The 24,449-nt window shown below is 34.5% G+C and overlaps 1 protein-coding gene across 1 annotated transcript in view; it reads left to right on the forward strand.

The window, feature by feature from the left end:
• Positions 1–592: 592 nt before the first annotated feature.
• LOC131156084 (uncharacterized) overlaps positions 593–24,449 on the forward strand; it is a 60,660-nt gene continuing 36,803 nt past the window's right edge. Inside the window, exon 1 of the mRNA XM_058109533.1 lies at positions 593–803. Coding sequence (XP_057965516.1) covers positions 593–803 — 211 coding nt within the window. The remainder of the gene's footprint in view (positions 804–24,449) is intronic.

Raw genomic sequence — 24,449 nt, forward strand, 5'->3', positions numbered from 1 at the left:
ATACTTATATGAAACCTGAATTAATATTATTGCAAAAGGTGGAAAAATCCTGCGAAAAATAGAATAATGTTAGATATACACATATATAAAGTTCCACTTAAATGTACAAAAAGAAAATAATAATAATAATAATTAAACTTTACATGTCCAATACTAATGAAAATACTACAATAAAAGACAACCATATTCATTATTTAACATACATTAATATAAACAATAAAAATTTAAACCTGAATTAATACTATGACAAAAACAAACCCTGCAAAAAAAATAAAATAAAATAAAATAAATCAAAGTCAAATATATATATACATATATGAAACCTGAATTAATATAGAATAATGTTGGATATACACATATATAAAGCTCCAATTAAATGTACAAAAAAAATAAAAATTAAAATTAAACTTTATATGTCAAAACGCCACAAACAGGCATGTGTGTGTGTGTGTGTGTATGTAGGGAAGAGGGCAGTGGGTACTTACAGAGGGACTTGCCGGAGAGATCTTGTTGCTGCTGATGCTGGGTGTCCTAGTTCTCCAAGACGACTGCAAGAGAGTTGCAGAGTGGCCTGGTGGGTCTCATCGGGATGATGGCTACTGTGGCCGGAGTTGGAAGGTTCTCGGTGGCAGTGAGTACAGTGGCTGGAGTAGGGAGTTGTTGGGGAAGCCTTCGTCTGGTTGGTGCAGGGGAGAGTGGTCGGGGCCTTGTTCTGGTGATGCAGAGAAGCAGAGGAGGGCCTGGAGCAGAGGTGGTTGCAGCAGTCTGGAGTTGGTGCGACGCAGGGGTGGCTGGCCTCGGCTGTGAGTGGTCCGGCAGTTGGTGGTGATTGCCAGAGGTTGGGCTGTCCTCCCAAAAGGCCGTGAGAAAGATATGGAGGAAGGGCTGTGCTGGTGTAGACTGGAGCCGGGGAGAGTCCCCGGGTGGAAGGAGAAGAAGAAGAATAGGAAAAAGATGATTTTTTTTTTTTTTTGTGTTTTTGGCTCTCCGGCTGTGCTGTGCGCGCTCCGCCCCCAGGCTATGTGCAGCGCCCCCCCTTTGCTTTATAATAATAAAAAAAAATGAAAACCCTAATACACCTTCCTTCTTTGATTTTCCTTTTTTTTTTTTTTTTTACTTTTATTCTTATGGTAATAATGAAAAAGGAAATAATAATAATAATAATTATCATAATAATATAAGTATCCATAAGATAATAATAATAATACTACTACTATTAATAGTAAATACTAATAAATAATAATGGTAAAACAATAAAGATAATATCAGTAAAATAATAATAATAATAATAATAATAATAATAATAATAATAATAATAATAATAATAATAATGCTAATAAAAATAGAGTAATAATACAAAAAGTAATAATAATAATAATAATAATAATAATAATAATAATAATATAACAATAAAATAAATGGAAAACAAAAATAATTATAGTAAAGTAAAAATAAAATAAAGATAATAAAAGTACTAGTAATAATAATAAAAATGAAAAATAATAATAATAATGATAATAAAAATACTAATAATATAGGAAAATAATAATAATAATAATAATGAAAATAATAAGAGGGGGCCCCGTATTCTATTTGGCTAGGGCAAAAATAGGGTGTCTACACAACCATATTAGTGACGATTATTAAAATTGTCACCAATACTTGGCCTTTAGTGATGAATTTGAGTGGAGAAAATATTTGACCTTTAGTGACAAATTTGTGTCCAGAAAATATTGATTGTGTAGTGATGATTTTAGACTATTAATGAAAATGAAAAACCATTGGTATTTGCTTAGAGAGACCCTAGATTATGAAATACTAATTGCTGATTTGAACCTAACTTAGGGACAAATTTTTAAATACCAAATTCACCTTTCCTTTTGGGAATACACCAATTACATCAGTACACTAGCTCTAAATTGGGATCATATTTACAGGACACCTTCAAGTAATGGCCAAATAGAAATGTCCAAGGAGCAGTGTTTAAGAAATTCATATACTCCTAAATGCTCTTTTGCTAAATGGTTAGGACATACCTTCCAGCTTGCTTATACTGAAAAATGTCATGCTTATACTGAATACTCTCCTAAATATAATGAAAAATTTTCATCTCTGAGAGTATTCATTCATATTCCCTTCACAAGCTCTCAAACTTTAAGTCAAAGCTTTTATTGAAAGTAATTTGTAATGACAACTTGAAAAAGTCAGACTTTGGCTTCATTGTTATGTGAAAAGGGTAGTAGCTTATAATAGACTGCTCACAAGCTTCTGGGTCTAGCATTTTTTTTGCACCATTTTATTTACGTTGGTCAAAGTGCTGTAGTAAATGGGTGGAAAAAGAAAGAAGCATATGAACACAAACATTTTAAACACTTGAAGCGCCATTGTTGGCTATATGCTCAAGTTGGTTATAAAACTCAATATGAACACAGGAAAAACAATTGATATTTATAGAGGTTTCTATGAAGTTCTTATAATTTGTCATCATTACATACAAAACCAAAAGCAAGGGTATGCAACTCACAGTTTAAATATTTTACTAAATTACTCATGTAATTTTTGGAAATTACTTGTATGCATGTTTAACAATAGAATGTACATAAAAGTGGGTGCATATATTAATTAATTTTAATATAAATGCATATGAATGGTACTGAGCATGCTAGTTAATTGTGAAAGTACATATTAACTTGTTGTTTGTCAATACAATTTCTAGGAGAAAGAAAGGGTTTTCAATTTTATAAGGACACATAACCTTATTTAGTATACCTTTTTATCTTGGAAGCAATAATTAAGGATGGTAGCCATGTGTCTCTAAATCTATTATAGGGTGGGTTGCACATGGTATTTTCCTGGTAAGATAAATTTTGGAACATAAAACCAGCAGCTAGGAATTCCCTAGCTTGCTCTAATTCATAAAATATTTATGCATAAGAATTCAATAGCATACAAAAGAAATTTTGTTTTCATTAAAAAGAAAATGACAATGTATTAATTTTTTTTATTAGTCCATAACATGGAATAGATGATGAATAAGTATTTCAATCTTGTGTTATACAAAGTGAATGTCAATTCCCAAGGTATTCATTGTTGAATGGTGCAATACAAACTTTTGCATTTCTAATATTTTTTCCCTCTAAGTTACTGTATTGGCCCTAGAGTCGAGTCTAGAGGGGGGTGAATAGGCTCTTTTAAGTATTTTTGTGTTTCTTTACAAGACATAAATCTTTGCAAGATACAAGCAATTATATCACATAAAATCATCACAAAAGATAAGATTATTAGTGATAGCATAAAGTCGTCACTAATAATAAAAAAACCATCGCTAATAGTATTAATCACGATTTAATCAGTATTAGTAATCGTGTTAAATGAGTCAACATATTTGCAGCGACTAATACTTATTAGTGATAAATTGGACAAACCATCACTACAAGTGGATTATTAGTGATAGAAAAAAAAATTTTCACTAATAGCCTACAACTGTCATTACAAATTGTACATATTCTCGGCTCAAATTCATCTCTAATGTCCAAGTATTAACTGTTACTAATAGTATACTATTAGTGACGGTTTTAAAAATCATCGCTAAAAGCATAACATCGGTGATGGTTTATTGACCGTCACTAATATAGTCATATTAATGATGGTTATTAAAATCGTCACAAATACTTGGGCTTTAGTGACCAATTTGAGCTGAAAAAATATTTGGCCTTTAGAAACAAATTTGTGTCCAGAAAATATTGAGTGTACAGTGACGGTTTTACACTATTAGTGATAGCGAGAAACCATTGGTATTTGCTTGAAGAGACCCAATGTTGTGAAATACTGATTGCTTATTTGAACTTCACCTACGAATAAATTTTTAAATACCCAATTCACCCACCTCTTGGGAATACACCAATTACATTGGTATCCTTGCTCTAAATCGTGATCATATTTAAAGGATACCCTCTAGTAATGGCCAAATAGAAATGTCCACAGAATAGTGTTTGAGAAATTCATATACTCCTACTACTCCTTTGCTAAATGTTTAGGACATACTTTCCAACTAGCTTATACTAAAAATAGTCCTGCTTATACTAAATACTCTTCTGAACATAATGAAAAAATTTTCATCTCTGAAAGTATTCATTCATATTCCCTTTACAAGCTCTCAAACTCTAAGTCAAAGGTTTTGTTGAGGGCAATTTGTAATGACAACTTGAAAAAGTCAAACTTTTGCTTCATTGTTATGAGGCTATGGTAGTAGCTTTTAATGGAGTGCTCACTTTCTTCTGGATATGGCAGTTTTTTTTTTTTTGCACCATTTCTTTACGTTAGTTAAAGTGCAGTAGTAAATGGGTGGAAAAAGAAAGAGACATAGGAATACAAACATTGTAAACACTTGAAGCGCCATGTTGGCTATATGCTCAAGTTGGTTATAAAACTCAATATGAACACACGAAACACAATCGATCTTTATAAAGGGTTCTATGAAGTTCTTATAATTCTTCATCGTTATATATAAAACAAAAAGCAATGGTATGCAACTCACAATTTAAATATTTAACCAAATTACTCACATAATTTTTGGAAATTACTCAAATGCATGTTTAACTATAGAACGTACATAAAAATGGGTGCATATATTAATTAATTTTAATATGAATGCACATGAATGGTGCTGTGCATGCTAGTTAATTGTGAAAGTACATATTAATTTGTTGTTCGTCAATACAATTTCTAGGAGAAAGAAAGGGTGGTGGGTTTTGTAGGGATGCATAACCTTATTTAGTCAGACCTATTTATCTTGGAAGCAATAATTAAGGATTGTAGCTGTGACGCCCCGATTTTCATACAAATTTTTTTCTTAAAATCAATAAATAAATAATCATTCGTCATCCAAAAAATCCACAAATCGGTCACGTCAACAATCCTACCATCATTCATACGACCCGAACCACATTGGGTACTGGGTAAAAAGTTATTTTATTATACAACCTAACAGCGAAAGACAGTATATACATATCAGTCAAAATACAATACCAAAAGTATCAACATACATAAATACACAGTACTATCTCATATCCAAAAAAATATTCAACCCTAGGGAATGACACCTCCCTAGTCCAAACTCACCCTGTATATCAGGGTTTTAGCTCCCTATGATCACGGAGCTCTATCACCCGATCTATCCCTATTTTCTAAAAAATTTAGATAATTTGGGTGAGACACATCTCAGTAAGAAGGAATAAATTATTTACAGTGTGTGGCCATATGAGTTCAGTTATAACATACTTTACTTTTCAAAATAGCATTTCACGTGAGAAAATATACTGGAAAATATATTCTCATAGTTATATAGATATACAACACAAGTTTTTATAAGTTTTAAAATCATTTCTCAAAATGAATCATTCCAACACATTTTTACCTACGAAGTTCCAAAGAAGAGAGAAGATTACCCACCTATATAGTTAGCTTCCCTCTACCCTAACACGTTATGCAGCCACATATGGCTACATCTGATACCTATTAAGGCACTCACCTTACTCAGTAAGCCCTCAGAACGAGAGCTTCACTTCACCTCAAATATGTATACTATTAACTCACATGGCTCCATTTCTCAATTTTAACATTCTTTATTTCTCAATTTCCATTCTACCTTTCATTTCTCATTTTAGCCAATTTTATCATTCTTTCACTTTCCATTTTCATTTTACTTTTCGGCTCGTGAGTATCCTTGGTATCAAATACCAACATCGTGTTCGTAACTCTTGGCCACCCTAAGGATCTTTCTATCCACGCCATGCTTCCCCCCATGGTCAAGGTTGTGCGGCCCGAAAGTTGGATCTAACTGCGGTTGGCCGACTCGGTTAGATCAAATATAATATCACATATTGCGTCTATAGTACGACTGGCCGGCCTATAACCCTGATCCAAACTCAGGGGGCCCACAACCCCACAAAATGGCACAGTCGACTGTCACGCCACACGCTCCAAGAGTCCGTGTGGTTGCACTAACACCACTAGCAATGGTACCATGCTCAATATCATAAACATCCAACAGGGTTTACCACCACATACACGTATTCATTATGCGGTATTGGCATTTCATCAATCATATTCCAGTATATCACAATTCAGTTCAATATAAATACTCTCATCATTTTTTGTGCACATTTCATCATCTCGTAATATCATATATCATATTTCAGGTATTTTTCACATTTTCCCAAAATACTCATATCACAATTTTTACAAACTTATTTCTCATACAAATAATTTTCACTCACAAATAAATACCACATTTCATTATTTTCCAACATCAGTAATTCAAAAAATCTCATTTTTTAGGCAAAACATTTCTACTCACATAGAAATACCATATTTCATTAATTTTCACTAATCACGTCAGTAATTCTCATTTCAATATTTTCTCAAAAATTACTCATCATTATATTTTACACTCCAAAATATCACAATTTACAATTACTCAAATGCCACACAATTTATCTAATATTTATATCATAATAATTTTCAAACAAAATATCATATGCTCATTTTCACATATTAATTGAAATAATAATTCTAAAACCACTGCTATCATTTATTCCCCTTACCTGGCTTATTAAGAGTCGTGCTAGAACCCCAAATCCTACGCCCTTGGTGTCCGAAATTCAACTCCTGAAATTTACATTTTTCCCTGATTAATTAATTAATTTCTCTAAAATAATACTCATCTAACCTTCCCTAGGCTCCATATACCTCAAATTAATATTTAAACTAAAATTTAACAGTCCTACTTAATTTTCTGAATTTTGTCTGCGAATCCCAAAATTACACCCGTGGTGCTCACCTAGATTTTAAATTTCAAAAACCTTACTTCAACTCCATATGCTCAAAATTTTAGCATTCCTAAATTAATCCTAATTAATTAAAAATAAGCCGCTTAATAACCCCCGTACCCCAAATTTGGGGTTTTGTCCACGATGACCCCACGAGAATTTCGTCCCACTAGACTTGTCGAGAATCATCCCTAGATTCTCGTGGTGATGTCCGTTCACCGATTAGGCTTTTATTTTATAAGAAATTAAAGAAAAAAGAGGAAATTGGCTTACCCCAGGAGATATGTTCACGCCGCTCCTACCACCAATCCGCTTTGGGTAGAAATGACGGCAGTGAAGAATGGAGTCCAGTGGTATTTTTTGATTTTCGATCAGGCGAGTATTTGTCGAAAAAAATGAGAAGAGAGGGAGAGAGAGAGAGAGAGAGAGAGAGAGAGAGAGAGAGAGAGAGAGAGAGAGAGAGAGACGGAGAGCAACAGAGAAATCCAGGGGCACCTACGTGGCTCTCTCTGCTTGAATTTAGAATAGGATGCTTCCTAAAGCAAAAGTTTCAGGAACCTTTACTATTATTTATGTATTTTATATTATAACTTATATTATATTATATTGATGTATTATACTATATTATTTAAATAATAATAATATATTTATTTATTTATTTTAATTAATTAATAATTTAATTTAATTTAATATTTCTTATATATTTGTTAATAATTAATTTTTAAAATTTTTTTAATTATTTTTTTATTTTTTATTTTTTTGGGAATCATTCCACTAATATTTTATATTCCTTTTTGGGGTTATTACATTCTATCCTCCTTATAAAAATTTCGTCCTCGAAATTTTCTTATTCATCCGCTTTCCATCATGATAGAGAAAACAACCCAATTTTATTAATTACCCTCACTTATGGCGGAGGAATACCGTGGTTACAATGAGGGTTCTAGGAGATTACAAATTTTCCAAAATTCTCCCAAAACCATTCATATTTCAAAATTAAAAACCATATCCATCCTAGGTTATACTATACAAATAAAAATATATAATATTATTCCTTTTGTTCTGACTAGCACAACTCTATGCTGCACTGAATAAGTGTGGATATTTCTGCCGTATCTCATCCTCTAGTTCCTAGGAAGCCTCCTCAATGGCGTGATTGGGCCAAAAAACTTTTATCAATGGAATCTTCTTCGTGCATAGCTCCTATTCCTTCCAATCAAGAATCTGCACTAACACTTCCTCATAAGCTAAAGTGTCTCTCAACTCCAGTGCTTTATATCTGATCACATGGGAGGGGTCTGGGACGTATTTCGTCAGTATAGAAACATAGAATACGTCATGGATCCTAGATAGAACCGGTGGTAATGCCAAACTATAGGCAACTAGACCCACTCTCTCAAGAGTCTTGAATGGTCCAATATACCTAGGGTTTAGCTTTCCCTTCCTCCCGAAACTCATAACTCTCTTCATCAGCGCCACCTTCAAGAACTCGTCATCTCCTGCGTCAAACTCCAATTCTCACCAACGAGTATCAGCATAACTCTTCTGCCGGCTCTACGTTGTCCTGATACTGTCTCTGATGAGTCTGACTTTATCTTGAGTCTACTGTATCAGCTCTGGCCCCAATACCCGTCTCTCTCTAACCTCATCCCAGTACAACGGGGATCGGCACCTCCTACCATGAAGCACCTCATACGGTACCATTCCAATGCAGGCCTGGTAGCTGTTGTTATACACAAACTCAACCAGTGGCAGATATAGCATCCAATGACCTCCAAAGTCCAACACACATGCTTGAAGCATATCCTCCAAAATCTGTATCGTTCTCTTCGTCTATCCATCTGTCCGAGGATGAAAAGTAGTGCTGAAAGACAACTGAGAACCTATGGCCACTTGCAGACTCTTCCAAAAATGAGGTGTGAACCGTGGGTCTCTATCTAAAACTATGGACACTGGGACGCCGTGGAGCCTAACTATCTCCTGGATATATAGCTCAGCCAATTTGTCCATGGTGTAGCTAACTCTGATCGGCAAAAAGTGGGCAGTCTTCGTTAGTCGATCCACCACTACCCTGATAGCGCCCTGTCCATGCAATGCTAGCGGCAATCCTGAGATGAAATCCATCACTATATGCTCCTAATTCCACTTAGGAATGTGAAGTGGTTGCAATGATCTCGCTGGTCTCTGATGCTCAGCCTTCACTTGCTGGCATGTCAAACACTGATCCACATACTGGGCTATCTCCCTCTTCAAGTTGCTCCACTAGAAGGACTCTCGAAGATCCCCGTACATTTTAGTGCTACCTTGATGTACAGTATATAAGGACCGATGCGCTTCCTCCAAGATAACCTTCTTGATCTCAGGGTCGGCAGGAACACATAACCTGGTACAGAACCTCAAGGCTCCATCATCTGAGATGTTGAACTCTGGTTCCTGATCATCCTGTACCTTTCCCATAAGCTCTACTAGTTCTGCATCATTCCTCTGAGCTGCTTTAATCATCTCCTATGAAGCCAGCTGCAAAACCAAGTCTGAGCGCCTAGTGATCACCCTCTACCAACTCCACACCCAGCCTCTCCAGATCCATCTGGATCGGATGCTTAATCTCCACTATAGATACATATGAATCCACTGATTTTCAGCTCAAAGCATCAGTGACCACATTAGCCTTTCCTAGGTGGTAGCTGATAGTGCAATCATAATCCTTTATTAGCACCAACCATCTCCTCTGCTCATATTCAATTCCTTCCGCGTGAATAAATATTTTAAGCTTTTATGGTTAGTAAATATCTCACACCTACCCCCATATAGACAGTGCCTCCAAATCTTCAGCACGTAAACAACCGCTGCCAATTCCAGATCATGGGTAGGGTAGTTCTTTTCATATTCTTTCAACTGTCAGGAGGCATAGGCTATCACTCTCCCCCGCTGCATCAATAAACATCCAAGCCCTTTATGGGACGCATCACTATAAATTATGAACCCCTCTTCTCTTGAAGGAATCATCAACACAAGCACAGTGATGAGTCGCTGCTTCAATTCCTAGAAGCTTTATTCGCATTCATCAGACCACTCAAACTCGCTTTTATCCTGGTCAATTTGGTCAATGGGCCTGATAGTCTAGAGAAGCCCTCAATAAACCTGCGGTAGTATGTAGCCAATCCTAGGAAACTTCTGATCTCGTGCACTTTCTTTGGTTGTGCCTAGTCTACTACAACCTCAAATTTACTCAGATCAACAAAAATACCACCCCTGGATATAACGTGTCCAAGGAAGTTAACCTGTTCCAGCCAGAACTCACACTTCTTGAGCTTCGCATAAAGCTTCTTCTCTCGCAATACCTTAAGCACTATACTTAGATCTTCCTCATGCTCCACTGGGCTTTTCGAATACACCAGTATATCATCAATAAATACTACCACAAACTAATCCAAGTACTGGTGAAAGACCTTATTCATCATATCCATAAACACTGCAGAAGCATTCGTCAACTCAAACGGCATAACTAGAAATTCATAGTGACCATATCGTGTTCTGAATGTCGTCTTCAGAATATCTTCTGCCCTGACTTTCACCTGATGGTACCCGGAGCATAAGTCTAGCTTTGAAAAGATCTCTATCCCCTTTAACTACTCAAACAAATCATAGATTCGTGGGAGCGGGTATTTATTCTTGGTAGTCACTTTGTTTATTTCCCGATAGTTAATGCACAACCTCATCTACCCATCCTTCTTTCTCACAAACAAAATCGGTGCTCCCCATGGTGACATACTGGGCCCGAATGAACCCTTTATCTAACAGTTCCTGCAACTGCTCTTTTAATTCTTTCAGCTCTACCAAATGCCATTCTATACGGCGCCTTTGAAATCGGCGTTGTCCCTGGAACAAAATCAATAACAAACTCTACCTCATGATCAGGAGGTAGTCCCATTAAATCCTCGGGAAATACATCAGGAAAGTCCCTCACCACTGGGATATCCTCCACCCTCAGCTCCCCTTCTAATACTGCCTTCCCCTAGGCTAAATATCCCTGACAGCCTTTTGATAGAAATCCATGTTCCTAAATAGCGGATAGTAACTAAGGTGGGGTGCGCATACGTGATCCCACAAATCTATACCCCTATCCCTATGGAGGTCTGAATACTACCACTCTCTGATGGCAATCAATGCTAGCATAATGGGCATCTAGCCAATCCATACCCAAGATTATCTCAAACCTATGCATGTCTAAAACCACCAGATTAGCCAATAAAGGCCTTCCTTGAATATCCACTAGACAGTTCCTAAGTACCTTTCTACATACCCCTACAGCCCCAGTCGGCGTACCAATGGACAAACTAATTTCTAACTGTTGAGGCTCAAATCCACACAACTTGACATAATCCCTGGTGATAAAAGAATGTGTCATCCCATAATTGAAAAAGACGATAGCTTTAAATGACAGTATTGAAACAGTACCTGTCACCACATCTCCTGCCGCCTCAGCATCTCCTGGCGTCAGTGCATACACTCGTGTCGGAGTAGTATTCCTCTGCTGTCCACTTCGAGGTTCCTGTTAGCCTCCTATGTATGGTTGAGGAGCAGTCGGTACCGCTAATGGTGCCTGGTAGTTCCTTGCAATATGCCCAGGCTTATGGCACTAATACTAGACAACCTCCCTCGCTCGACACTCCCCTGGGTGCCTCTTCAAACATATGAGACAAAGAGGGGGCATTTGCCTGCCCTGTACTGCTCAATCTCCTCCTCCCTGTCATCATCCCCCTCTGCTATCATATCTCCTCCACGGTCCTCGACTGAGCCCTGCCTAAAAATCAGAAGGTGCGGGCCTCTTCCTCTGGCTCTGGGCTACTGTGCCACTCTGTATGCTACTCTCAATCACCATAGCCCTGTCCACTATCTCCGAGAAAGTCTGAGCTTGGAAACCTACCACCTGCTTATACAGGTTCTGCCTTAAGCCCTCCTTAAACCTCCTTGCCTTCCTCTCCTCATCTGGCACTATATATGGGGTGAACAAGGACAGCTCAACAAACCTCGCGGCGTACTACTACATAGTCATAGACCCTCGTGTCTAATACAAAAACTCTGACGCCTTCGCACTTTTAATCATAGCGGGAAGGTACCGCTCGAAGAAAATCTCCCTAAAGCAACTCCATGTCATTACTATAGGATCCGACCTCTTCTCCTCCAATACTCCCACTGACCTCCACCAGCGCTTTGCCTCCCCAATCAATTTAAATGTGGCAAATAACACCCTCTACTCGTGTGTACATGAGAGGACTGCGAGCATATCCTCTATGTCCTGAACCCAGTTCTCTACTACTAGTGGGCCCGCTTCTCCAGCAAAATATAAGGGTCGCATACGCATGAATTGCTCGATCGTGCAGCTCCGCTCCCCCAAGCTCCTAGCCATCTTAATCATCACTTGCTGAGTGATGCTACGCAATATTGCATCAGGGTCTACACCACCTATACTGGAAGGTCCTGCTCCATCACCTCCCGCATTCGTGTTGTTGTTTCCTAGATCCATCCTACAAAGGAAATAGCTAATCTTAGTGAAATTAGGAATAGCTTCCCAAGAGAGGGGGGGGGGAGAATTGGCTTTTAAAAATTTCTTTGAACTTCTTTTAAGAATCTTTAACTTCTTTAAACACTTAACCAATTCTTTAACTTGTTTGTTTAATTTCACCAATCACACAACAACTTAGTTCTTTTATCCAATCAATAATACAATTAAACAACCAATCAATTAAACACAATCTTGAAACCAAACAATCAATTTATTTTCCAAGTACAAGTTAAACATCAAACAACCAAACCAAGATATAAGGTATTCAACACTTTGGTAATATAAGATCTTGAGATTGCTTGTTTGTTTATATAAGCCCCGTGATTATGAATTTAAAAACCTTTTGGAGAATGAAATTTAATATTCAACAATCCTTTCACAAACACAATAAAGCTTTTGTAGTCAGCCCTAGATATAAATTTTAATCAAGCCCTGTATATATGGATTTGCTTAATATGATGTTCAATACAACATTCAATCACTCTTTCCAAATATTCAAAACTCAAATAAACTTTCAGTTAATTTATCTTTGAGTGTTTAACCAAGAAATGTACTCCCATATGGTTTCACCAACGTACTCCCTTTCGGTTTCCGCAACCCAAATCAAAATTAATCTTTAAGTTTACTTGATTTCCAAAAATGCATAGTATATTTTATTTTCAATTTAAATCATCCACGCAATTTAAATATCTACTGAAAATAAAGAATAGGGAAAAAGAGAGTGAGACGGAGATTTTTATGAGGTTTGGCTTACACCCAACCTATGTCATCGCCTTTGGCAAACCACCAAAGGATTCACTAAACCTGTTCCGTTGATGAGTGGAACAAAACCGATTACGACATTCCTTGGTTAAGGCTAGAGCTTAACTTCTCCAAACGATATTCCCTCGTTAGGTCACTCCTTACATAGGCTAGAGTCGGCCTCTCTAAGCAATATCCCCTTACTTAGCCAATGATCCAAACATGTTGGAACGTCAATGAATTACAAGAAACATAAGATAAAATTTGTGTACAAGTATACTCTCTCAAGGAGCAAGTTAGTACAATTTAAGCACTATATACTTAAATGTAAAATATCAATGGGAAATAGAATGAAGTTTCAGTGTAGAATTCACCAATATCCTTCTTAAAAGAGGATTAGCAATAGGAATTCAAAGGAAGAAGGATCAACACTTCAGAATTCTCAGCAAAAGAATTTTTCAATGAGTGAGCAAGAGAACTTAGGAAGAACAAGAGTACTTTCAGCTCCTCAAAACAGATTTTTCAATTCTTAGAATTTTTATTTGTTTTTAAAAACCATGTATTTATAGGCTTTCAAACTTGAGAAAGTTTCCTTAAAGAATTTTCCTATTTATTAGAATATTTAAGGTTCGAACGACTATAATTGAAAACATTAAAATTTTAAAAATTTGCCCGTTGAACAGTTTTTAAATGTTTGACAATAGTGACCCCATTTCAGTGTTTTGGCCATAACTTTTTCTATATAACTCTAAATTAGGTTTTCTTGGTGTCAAACGCAAGATAAGAGAAAATCCTACAACTTTCATGTTTACCACTATTTAAAATAATGAGTACGTGATAGAGAAAAATTCATCTCAATGCGGCTATATAAAAACTAATAGCATTTGGGAAAAAAACTCTTTTTGGTGCTCTTTATTCCAAAATTTATTCTAACCTTTTTAAAATAATTTTTTATCTTATAAAAATATTATTCAGGTATTTTAAAAAGTATCCATGTCTATGAAGTTAACCTAAGAGTTTCAAAATATTTCAAACGATATTTTAAACATTAAAGCACTTACATGAGACTTCTAAAATATTAACATTCTAAGTTCTTGAGTCTTCATGCTTTGTCCTTGGATTGAATCCATCTTTTCTTTAAGCTCCCATATTCTTTAAGCTTTCTTACTTTGCCTTTCTTTGGATCTTTTGACTTTAATATGCCTTGACTTTCAACAACTTATTCATGTCCTTATGTTCTTCAACAAGTAATTCATGTCTTGGCTCATTTAAGCTTCATTTGATCCTTATGAGCACTTTAACCTTGCTTCCATCATATTTGATCCTTGTGGGCACTTTGACCTTACTTTCACATATATGAACCCTGAAATATCGTTACTCACACAAATACATTAAATTTCACTTGTTTGTTAGCATCAAAACAAGATAACAAGATTTTAAGTCTTATAAGGCTAACAATCTCCCCCTTTTTGATGATGATAAATAAGGAACAAAAATTTGAGTAACCCTTAAAAAAAAAAAAAAAAAAAGGCTCCCCCTTTCATTAAGCTTCATCTTAATAAAATCAATATTAATTTCATCGATCATGCTCATCACTTTGTTATTAATTTTGCTTTTATCCTCTCATGTAAAATATTGAATCATATCACATATCAAATATCAATATCATGCTAAGATCATCAATGTCACATCATGCTCATAGACATAATCATGCTCATGAATAATTTGACTTTGTGATACCAAGTAAGCTTTTAGGTTTGATATCTATTGAAATTTTTAACATGTGAAACCAAAAATACTTTATAGATACTAAAGCTTAATATTACATAATGTATAGTTCATGGATACCAATATAACTACTATTATCTTTCATAGCTCATAGATAAAAAGTAGTATGTTTATCCATGTGATTCATTTAAAATCATGCATGTTCAAGAATTATCCTTATATCAAAAATTTATACTTAAGCTCAATAATCTCATTCTCAATTTTCAACATAGTGAGCCATACTTTTAAATATAAATCAAGTCAAGTTAATTAATACACATGTAGCATATTAATACATCATTTGTAGGCAAGTAAGCATGTAGCATGTAACATCAAGGTGCTTATATAATAGATATTTTCTTTATATTTTCTTAAGTTAAGCCTTGTAAAAAGTCATCCTATGATTTTGGCCAACAATGCCATTTTCTATTTTATATATATGTGTGAAGTCATTATTTCATTTTTTGGTACCCATATTTTCTTGAGTCCAGAGGATTTTTCAAGGGAGGTTTATGTTATTTTCCATACTTATTTGATTTTAACACTTTTCCTCTTAAACAGACATTCAAACTTTATATGCCCCTTTTTCTTGCATTGATAGCATATGATGTTTGTGTAAGCATTAGAAAATGTGCAAGTATAATCTTTGGATTCTATCAAGAAATATCCCATGTAAGAATTTTTTTTCTTTTTATTTTCAATTCCATTGAAACCAATGCCTTCTTTATTTAAAGACATTCTTTGTAAGCCAATCATTTTATCAAGATTTTCTTTTCCTTTAGTGAAATTATGAATGATCTTATCTTTTTCTTCAATCTAACTCTTGAGATTTTCTATCTCTTTCTTGTTATCAACTTTCTTTTGTGATTTCTCTAACTCTAGAGATAATTTTCTTATTCTATCCTCTAATTCATAAATATACATATCTTTCTCATATACGATAGAGGATAGAGATCGAAGGTCTTCTATCATTTGTTCATTCTTGATTTCTAGTTTCTCAATTTTCAAGTTGTTTTCTTTTTCAACAAATTTTTTGGATTCTATTTCTTTCTTTCCTGATTCATACTTATGTTTAATTGCTTGAGTTTTGAGTCTTTATCTCTTTCAGCATTCTTCAAGAATTCTAACTCTTTCATTAAACTTTCATTCTTATTCGTCAATGAGGTGTTTTGTTTAATTGCTTTCATCAGCATCTTATGTACTTTGAATAGATCATTTTGAAATTCATCATAAGATGGCATACCCTCATCACTTGATTCATCGCTACAAGAATTATTTGAAGATTTAGTTGAGGAGCTTTCTTTGTCATCCCATGCCATAAAGCACGTGTAAGCAACCTCTTGGTCACTTATTTCATTCTCCGAACTACTTGTACTATCCCAAGTAGTGGCTTTCATGGCATTCTTCTTTTTCTTCTTAGATTCTTTCTTTAGTAGTGGACATTCCGATTTGATATGTCCAGATTTGTTGCAATTGTAACACATAGGAGTTTTATTCTTTGATTTCTTACTAACTTCTTCTTCTTCTTCATCTGATTCAGATTTTTGAATTCTTCTCTTGAATTTATTTTTCCTTCTTAGTATCCTTGCTAGCTTTTTAGATATAAAGGCTGCTTCATCTTCATCCATCTCTTCACTACTAGAGTTTTCTTGTGAAGTTTTAAAGGCTATTTTTTCTTGGGCTTTGGTTTTCCCACTCTTTTCATTCATTACCATTTCGTATGTGAGGAGGGAACCCATAAGCTCATCTAAGGATGTATTTTTCATATTTCTACCTTCCGTGATAGCAGTAGCTTTTGGTTCCCACATGAAGGGAAGGCCTCGTAGAATTTTTTTTATCATCTCATAAGTAGTGTAAGTTTTTCCTAAGGCATTTAGGGAATTTATTATATGAGTGAACCTAGTAAACATATTTGTAATTGATTCATCCGGGTTCATCTTAAAAGCTTCATACTCGCTTGTGAGCATATCAACCCTATTATCCCTAACATCCGTTGTTCCTTCATAAGTAACTTCTAGCTTATCCCATATTTCCTTAGCTGATTTACAAGCCATTACTCGATTAAATTCATTAGCATCTAAAGCACAATATAACGCATTCATAGCACTAGCATTAACTTGTAGCATCTTATAGTCTAGGTTGGTCATATCATTTTTCTCTTTGGGAACTTGTTTTCCATCAACTATCTTATGGGAATTTGATCACCTTCCCTGACAACATCCCATGCTTTCCAATTCATAGTTTGAAGATATATTTGCATTCTCTTTTTCCAAAAGGTATAGTTCAAACCACAAAAGATAGGTGACCCTAATTGAAGATTGTCCTTCTCCAAAGGGAGCTATGCTTATGTGAGCCATTAGGATCTTTCTATAGTTACTTGTTAAGAATTACTATAACTCGCTCTGATACCAATCGAAATTAGGAATAGCTTCCCAAGAGGGGGGGTCAATTGGCTTTTAAAAATTTCTTTTAACTTCTTTTAAGATTCCTTAACTTCTTTAAACACTTAACCAATTCTTTAACTTGTTTGTTTAATTTCACCAATCACACAAGAACTTAGTTCTTTTATCCAACCAATAACACAATTAAACAACCAATCAAATAAACACAATCTTCAAACCAAACAATCAATTTATTTGCCAAGTACAAGTTAAACATCAAACAACAAAACCAAGATATAAGGTATTCAGCACTTTGGTAATATAAGATCTTGAGATTGTTTGTTTGTTTATATAAGCCCCGTGATTATGAATTTGAAAACCTTGTGAAGAATGTAATTTAATATTCAACAATCCTTTCACAAACACAATAAAGCTTTTGTAGTCAGCCCTAGATATAAATTTTAATCAAGCCCTGTATATATGGATTTGCTTAATATGATGTTCAATACAACATTCAATCACTCTTTCCAAATATTCAAAACTCAAATAAACTTTCAGTTAATTTATCTTTGAGTGTTTAACCAAAAAACGTACTCCCGTATGGTTTCTGTAAGATATGGTTTCACCAACGTACTCCCTTTCGGTTTCCACAACCCAAATCAAAATTAATCTTTAAGTTTACTTGATTTCCAAATATGCGTAGTATATTTGATTTTCAATTTTAATCATCCACGCAATTTAAATATGTATTGAAAATAAAGAATAGGGAAAGAGAGAGTAAGACAGAGATTTTTACGAGGTTCGTCTTATATCCAGCCTACGTCCTCACCTTTGGCAAACCACCGAAGGATTCACTAAACCTGTTCCGTTGACGGGTGGAACAAAACTGATTACAACATTCCTTGGTTAAGGCTAGAGCCTAACTTCTCCAAACGATATTCCCTCGTTCGATCACTCCTTACATAGGTTAGAGTCCGCCTGTCTAAGCAATATACCCTTACTTAGCCAACGATCCAAACACCTTGGAACGTCAATGAACTACAAGAAACATAAGATAAAATCTGCGTACAAGTATACTCTCTCAAAGAGCAAGTTAGTACAATTTCAATACTATATACTTAAATGTAAAATATCAATAGGAAATAGAATGAAGCTCAAGTGTAGAATTCACCAATATCCTTCTTAGAAGAGGATTAGCAGTAGGAATTCAAAGGAAGAAGGATCAGCACTTTAGAATTCTCAACAAAAGAATTTTTCAATGAGTGAGCAAGAGAACTTAGGAAGAACAAGAGTACTTTCAGCTCCTCAAAACAGATTTTTCAATTCTTAGAATTTTTATTTGTTTTGAAAAACTATGTATTTATAGGCTTTCAAACTTGAAAAAGTTTCTTTAAAGAATTTCGCTATTTATTAGAATATTTAAGGTTCAAACGGCTATAATTTAAAACATTAGAATTTTAAACATTTGCCCGTTGAACATTTTTTAAATGTTTGACAATAGTGACCCCATTTCAGTGTTTTGGCCATAACTTTTTATGTATAACTCCAAATTAGGTGTTCTCTGTGTAAAAAAAAAAATTTAAGAGAAAAACCTACAACTTTCATGTTTACCACCTTTTAAAATAATGAGCTTTTGATAGAGAAACAATCACCTCAATGTGGCTGTATAAAAACTGACAGCATTTGGGACAAAAAACTCTTTTTGGTGCTCTTTATTCCAAAAATGATTCTAACCTTTTAAAAATAATTTTTGAACTTATAAAAATATTATTTAGGTATTTTAAAAAGTATCTAGGTCTAAGAAGTTAACCTAAGAGCTTCAAAATATTTCAAACGATATTTTAAACATTAAAGCACTTACATGAGACTTCTAAAATATTAACATTCTAAGTTCTTGAGTCTTCATGCTTTGTCCTTGGATTGAATCCATCTTTCCTTCAAGCTTCCATATTCTTTAAGCTTTCTTAATTTTCCTTTCTTTGGATCTTTTGACTTTAATATGCCTTGACTTTTAACAACTTATTCATGTCCTCATGTTCTTTAACAAGCAAATCATGTCTTGGCTCATTTAAGCTTTATTTGATCCTTGTGAGCACTTTGACCTTACTTCCATCATATTTGATCCTTGTGGGCACTTTAACCTTAGTTTCACATATATGAACCCTGAAATATCATTACTCACACAAATACATTAAATTTCACTTGTTTGTTAGCATCAAAACAAGATAATAAGATTTTAAGCCTTGTAAGGCTAACACTCAACATACAATCACTATCACGCAACCCATACACTACAATAACTCATAAATTATTCCTCTATCCACATCTTAAATCCCCATTTAAGATTCAGTCCTACCACTCTGAAAAAAGACCTAGTGGTAATATCCATGATTTTCCTAAAATTGTCACTCCAGAAAAAACACAGAAACAACCCCAGTACCCTTGTCTCTAGGCTGCAAGATCAAACCCTAAATTCTCACCTCATCCTTAAACAACCACTAACTTACATGTTAGTCTACTCATCACCTATTTTCCTCAAAATCCACTCCTATACTCTGGTATTGCATTCCGCTGTCTACTAAAGTCTACAGAACCTAGTAACCTAGGCTCTGATACCAAACTGTGACACCCCGATTTTTGTACAAATTTCTTTTTCTTAAAATCAATAAATAAATAATCATTCATCATCCATAACATCCACAAATCCGCCACATCAACAATCCTACCATCATTCATACGACCCGACCCTCATTGGGTACCAGGTAAAAAGTTATTTTATTATACAACCTAACAACGAAAGACAATATATGCATATCAGTTAGAATACAATACCCAGAGTATCGACATACATAAATACACAATACTATCTCATATAAAAAAAAATACAACCCTAGGGAATCACACCTCCCTAGTCAAAACTCACCTTGTATATCAGGGTTCTAGTTCCCTATAATCACGGAGCTCCATCACCTGATCTATCACTGTTTCTTGAAAAATTTAGATAATTTGGGTGAGACACATCTCAATAAGAATGAATAAATTATTTACAGTGTGTGACCATATGAGTTTAATTATAACATGCTTTACTTTTAAAAATAGCATTTCACCTGAGAAAATATACTAGAAAATATATTCTCATAGTCATATAGATATACAACACAAGCTTTTATAAGCTTTAAAATCATTTCTCAAAATCAATCATTCCAACACATTTTTACCTGGGAAGTTCCTAAGAATAGGGAAGATTACACGCCCATACAGGTAACTTCCCTCTACCCTAACACATTATGTAGCCACATATGGCCACATCTAATACCTATCAGGGGACTCACTTTACTCAGTAAGCCCTCAGGTGGAGAGTTTCACTTCGCCTCAAATATGTATACTATTAATTCACACGGTTCCATCTCTCAATTTTAACATTCTTTATTTCTCAAATTCAATTCTCTCTTTCATTTCTCATTTTAACCAATTTTATCATTCTTTCACTTTCCATTTTTCATTTTACTTTCTGGCTCATGAGTATCCTTGGTATCAAATACCAACATCGCGTCTGTATCTCATGGCCACCTAAGGATCTTTCTATCCACACCATGCTTCCCTCCATGGTCAAGGTTGTGTGGCCCAAAGGCTGTATCTAACCGCGGTTGGCCGACCTGGTTAGATCAAATATCATATCACATATCGCGTCTGTAGTACGACTGGCCGACCTATAACCCTGATCCGAACTCAGGGGGCCCCCAACCCTACAAAATGGCACAATCGACTGTCACGCCACATGCTCCAAGAGTCTGTGTGGTAGCACTAACACCACTAGCAATGGTACCGTGCTCAATATCATAACTATCCAACAGGGTTTACCACCACATATTCAACCGTGCTCAATATCATAACTATCCAACCGTGCTCAATATTCATTATGCGGTATTGGCATTTCATCAATCATATTCCAATATATCACAATTCAGTTCAATATAAATATTCTCATCATTTTTTGCGCACATTTCATCATCTCGTAATATCATATATCATATTTCACGTATTTTTCACATTTTCTCAAACTCACTTCTCATGCAAATAATTTCCACTCACAAATAAATTCCACATTTCATTATTTTCCAAAATCAATAATTCACAAAGTCTCATTTTCCAGGAAAAACATTTATACTCACATATAAATACCGTATTTCATTATTTTTCACTAATCACATTAGAAAATTTCATTTTAATATTTTTCTCAAAAGTTACTTATCGTTATATTTTACACTCCAAAATATCACAATTTACAATTACTCAAATGCCACACAATTTATCTGATATTTATATCATAATAATTTTCAGACAAAATATCATATGCTCATTTTCACATATTAATTCAAATAATAATTCTAAAAACACTTATATCATTTATTCCTCTTACCTGGCTTACTGAGAGTCTCGCTAGAACCTTAAATCCTACGCCCTTGATGCCCGAAATTAAACTCCTGAAATTTACATTTTTCCCAAATTACTTAATTTATTTCTCCAAAATAATACCCATCTAACCTTCCCTAGGCTCCATATACCTCAAATTAATATTTAAACTGACATTTAACAGTCCTACTTAATTTTATGAATCTTGCCTGTGGGTCCCAAAATTACACCCGTGGCGCTCACTTGGATCCTAAATTTCAGAAATCCTACTTCAACTCCAAATGCTCAACATTTTAGCATTCCTAAATTAATCCTAATTAATTAAAAATAAGCCCCTTAATAACCCATGTACCCCAAATTTGGGGTTTTGTCCATGACGATCCCATGAGAATTCTGTCCCGCTAGACTTGTAGTGAATCATCCTTAGATTCTCGTGGTGGTGTCCGTTCATCGATCTGGCTTATATTTTTCCAGAAATTAAAGAAAAATGGGAAATTGGCTTACCCCAGGAGATACGTCTACGCCGCTCCTACCACCAATCTGCTCCGGTAGAAATGACGGCAGCGGAGAATGGTGTCTAGTGGTATTTTTTAATTTTCAATTAGGCAAGTATTCATAAAAAAAAATGAGAAGAGAGGGAGAGAGAGACGGAGAGCAACAGAGAAATCCAGGGGCACCTGCGTGGCTCTCTCTACTTGAATTTAGAATAGGATGCTTCTTGAAGCAAAAGCTTCCGGAAGCTTTACGATTATATATGTGTTTTATATTATAACTTATATCATATTATATTAATATATTATACTATATTATTTCAATAATAATTTATTTATTTATTTATTTATTTAATTAATTAATTTTTTAAATATTTAACTTTTTTATTTTTTTAATTAATTTTTTTTTCGAAATCGCTCAACTAATCTTTTATATTCTTTTTTGGGGTTATTACAGTAGCCATGTGTCTCTAAATCTAGTATAGGGTGGGTTGCATGTTGTATTTTTTTGGTATGATAAATTTTGGAAAATAAAACCAACAGCTAGGATATCCCTAGCGCACAATAATTCATAAAATATTTATTCCTAAGAATTCGATTGCATACAAAATAAATTTTGTTTTCATTAAAAAGAAAATGACAATGTATTAATTTTTTTTATTAGTCCATAACATGGAATAGATGATGAATAAGTATTTCAATCTTATGTTTTACAAAGTGAATGTCAATTCCTAACGTATTATTTGTTGAATGGTGCAATACAAACTTTTGCAGTTCTAATATTTTTTTCCCTTTAAGTTACTATTTTGGCCCTAGAGTTGAGTCTAGAGGGGGGTGATTAGGCTCTTTTGCGTATTTTCGCTTTTCTCTACAAAATATAAATCTTTGCAAGATACAAGCAATTATATGATAATATCTAAAATCATCACAAAAAATAAGATTATTAAAACCGTCACTAATAATCAAAACACTTTCACTAATAGTATTAGTGACGGTTTAATCAGTATTAGTAATGGTGTTAAACTAGTCACCATATCTGAGTGACTAATACTCATTAGGGACGAATTGGACAAACAATCACTACTAGTGGAGTATTAGTGGTGGAAAAAAACCATCACTAATAGCCTATGACCGTCACTATAAATTGTACATATTCTTGACTCAAATTCATCACTAAAGTCTACGTATTAACAGTTACTAGTAGTATATTATTAATGATGGTTTTAATAACCGTCACTAAAAGCATAACATTGGTGACGGTTTATTGACCGTCACTAATATAGTCATATTAGTGACGATTTTAAAAATCGTCACTAATACTTGGGCTATAGTGATGAATTTGGGCCGAGATAACATTTGGCCTTTAGTTAACAATTTGACTCCAGAAAATATTGATTGTAGTGTGATGGATTTAGACTATTAGTGATGGTGAGAAACCATTGGTATTTGCTTAGAGAGACCCTAAGTTGAGAAATACTGATTGCTGATTTAAACCAAACCTAGGGAAAAATTTTTAAATACCCAATTAACTCCCCCTTTTGGGAATAAACCAATTACATCAGTATCCTTGCTTTAAATTGTGTCATATTTAAAGGATACCTTCAAGTAGTGGCCAAACAGAAATGTCCAAAGAACAGCGTTTAAGAAATTCATATACTCCTAAATGCTCTTTTGCTAAACGGTTAGGACATACCTCTCAGCTTGCTTATACTGAAACATGTCCTGCTTATACTGAATACTCTTTTGAATATCATGAAAAATTTTCGTCTCTGAGAGTATTCATTCATATTCCCTTCACAAGCTCTAAACTTTGTCAAAGGTTTTATTGAGAGCAATTTGTAATGACCACTTGAAAAAGTCAGACTTTGGCTTCATTGTTATGAGGCCAGGGTAGTAGCTTGCTCACAAGCTTCTGGGTCTGGCATTTTTTTTGTACCATTTTTTTATGTTGGTTAAAGTGCAGTAGTAAATGGGTGGAAAAATAAAGAAGCATATGAATACAAACATTGTAAACACTTGAAGCACCGTTGTTGGCTATATGCTCAAGTTGGTTATAAAACTCAATATGAACACAAGAAAAACAATCGATATTTATAGAGGTTTTGATGAAGTTCTTATAATTTTTCATCGTTATATATAAAACAAAAGGCAAGGGTATGCAACTCAGAGTTTAAATATTTTACTAAATTACTCATGTAATTTTTTGAAATTACTTAGATGCATGTTTAATAATAGAATGTACATAAAAGTGGGTGCATGT

The sequence above is a fragment of the Malania oleifera genome, chromosome 5, assembly GCF_029873635.1.
Source record: "Malania oleifera isolate guangnan ecotype guangnan chromosome 5, ASM2987363v1, whole genome shotgun sequence".
NCBI lineage: Eukaryota > Viridiplantae > Streptophyta > Magnoliopsida > Santalales > Ximeniaceae > Malania > Malania oleifera.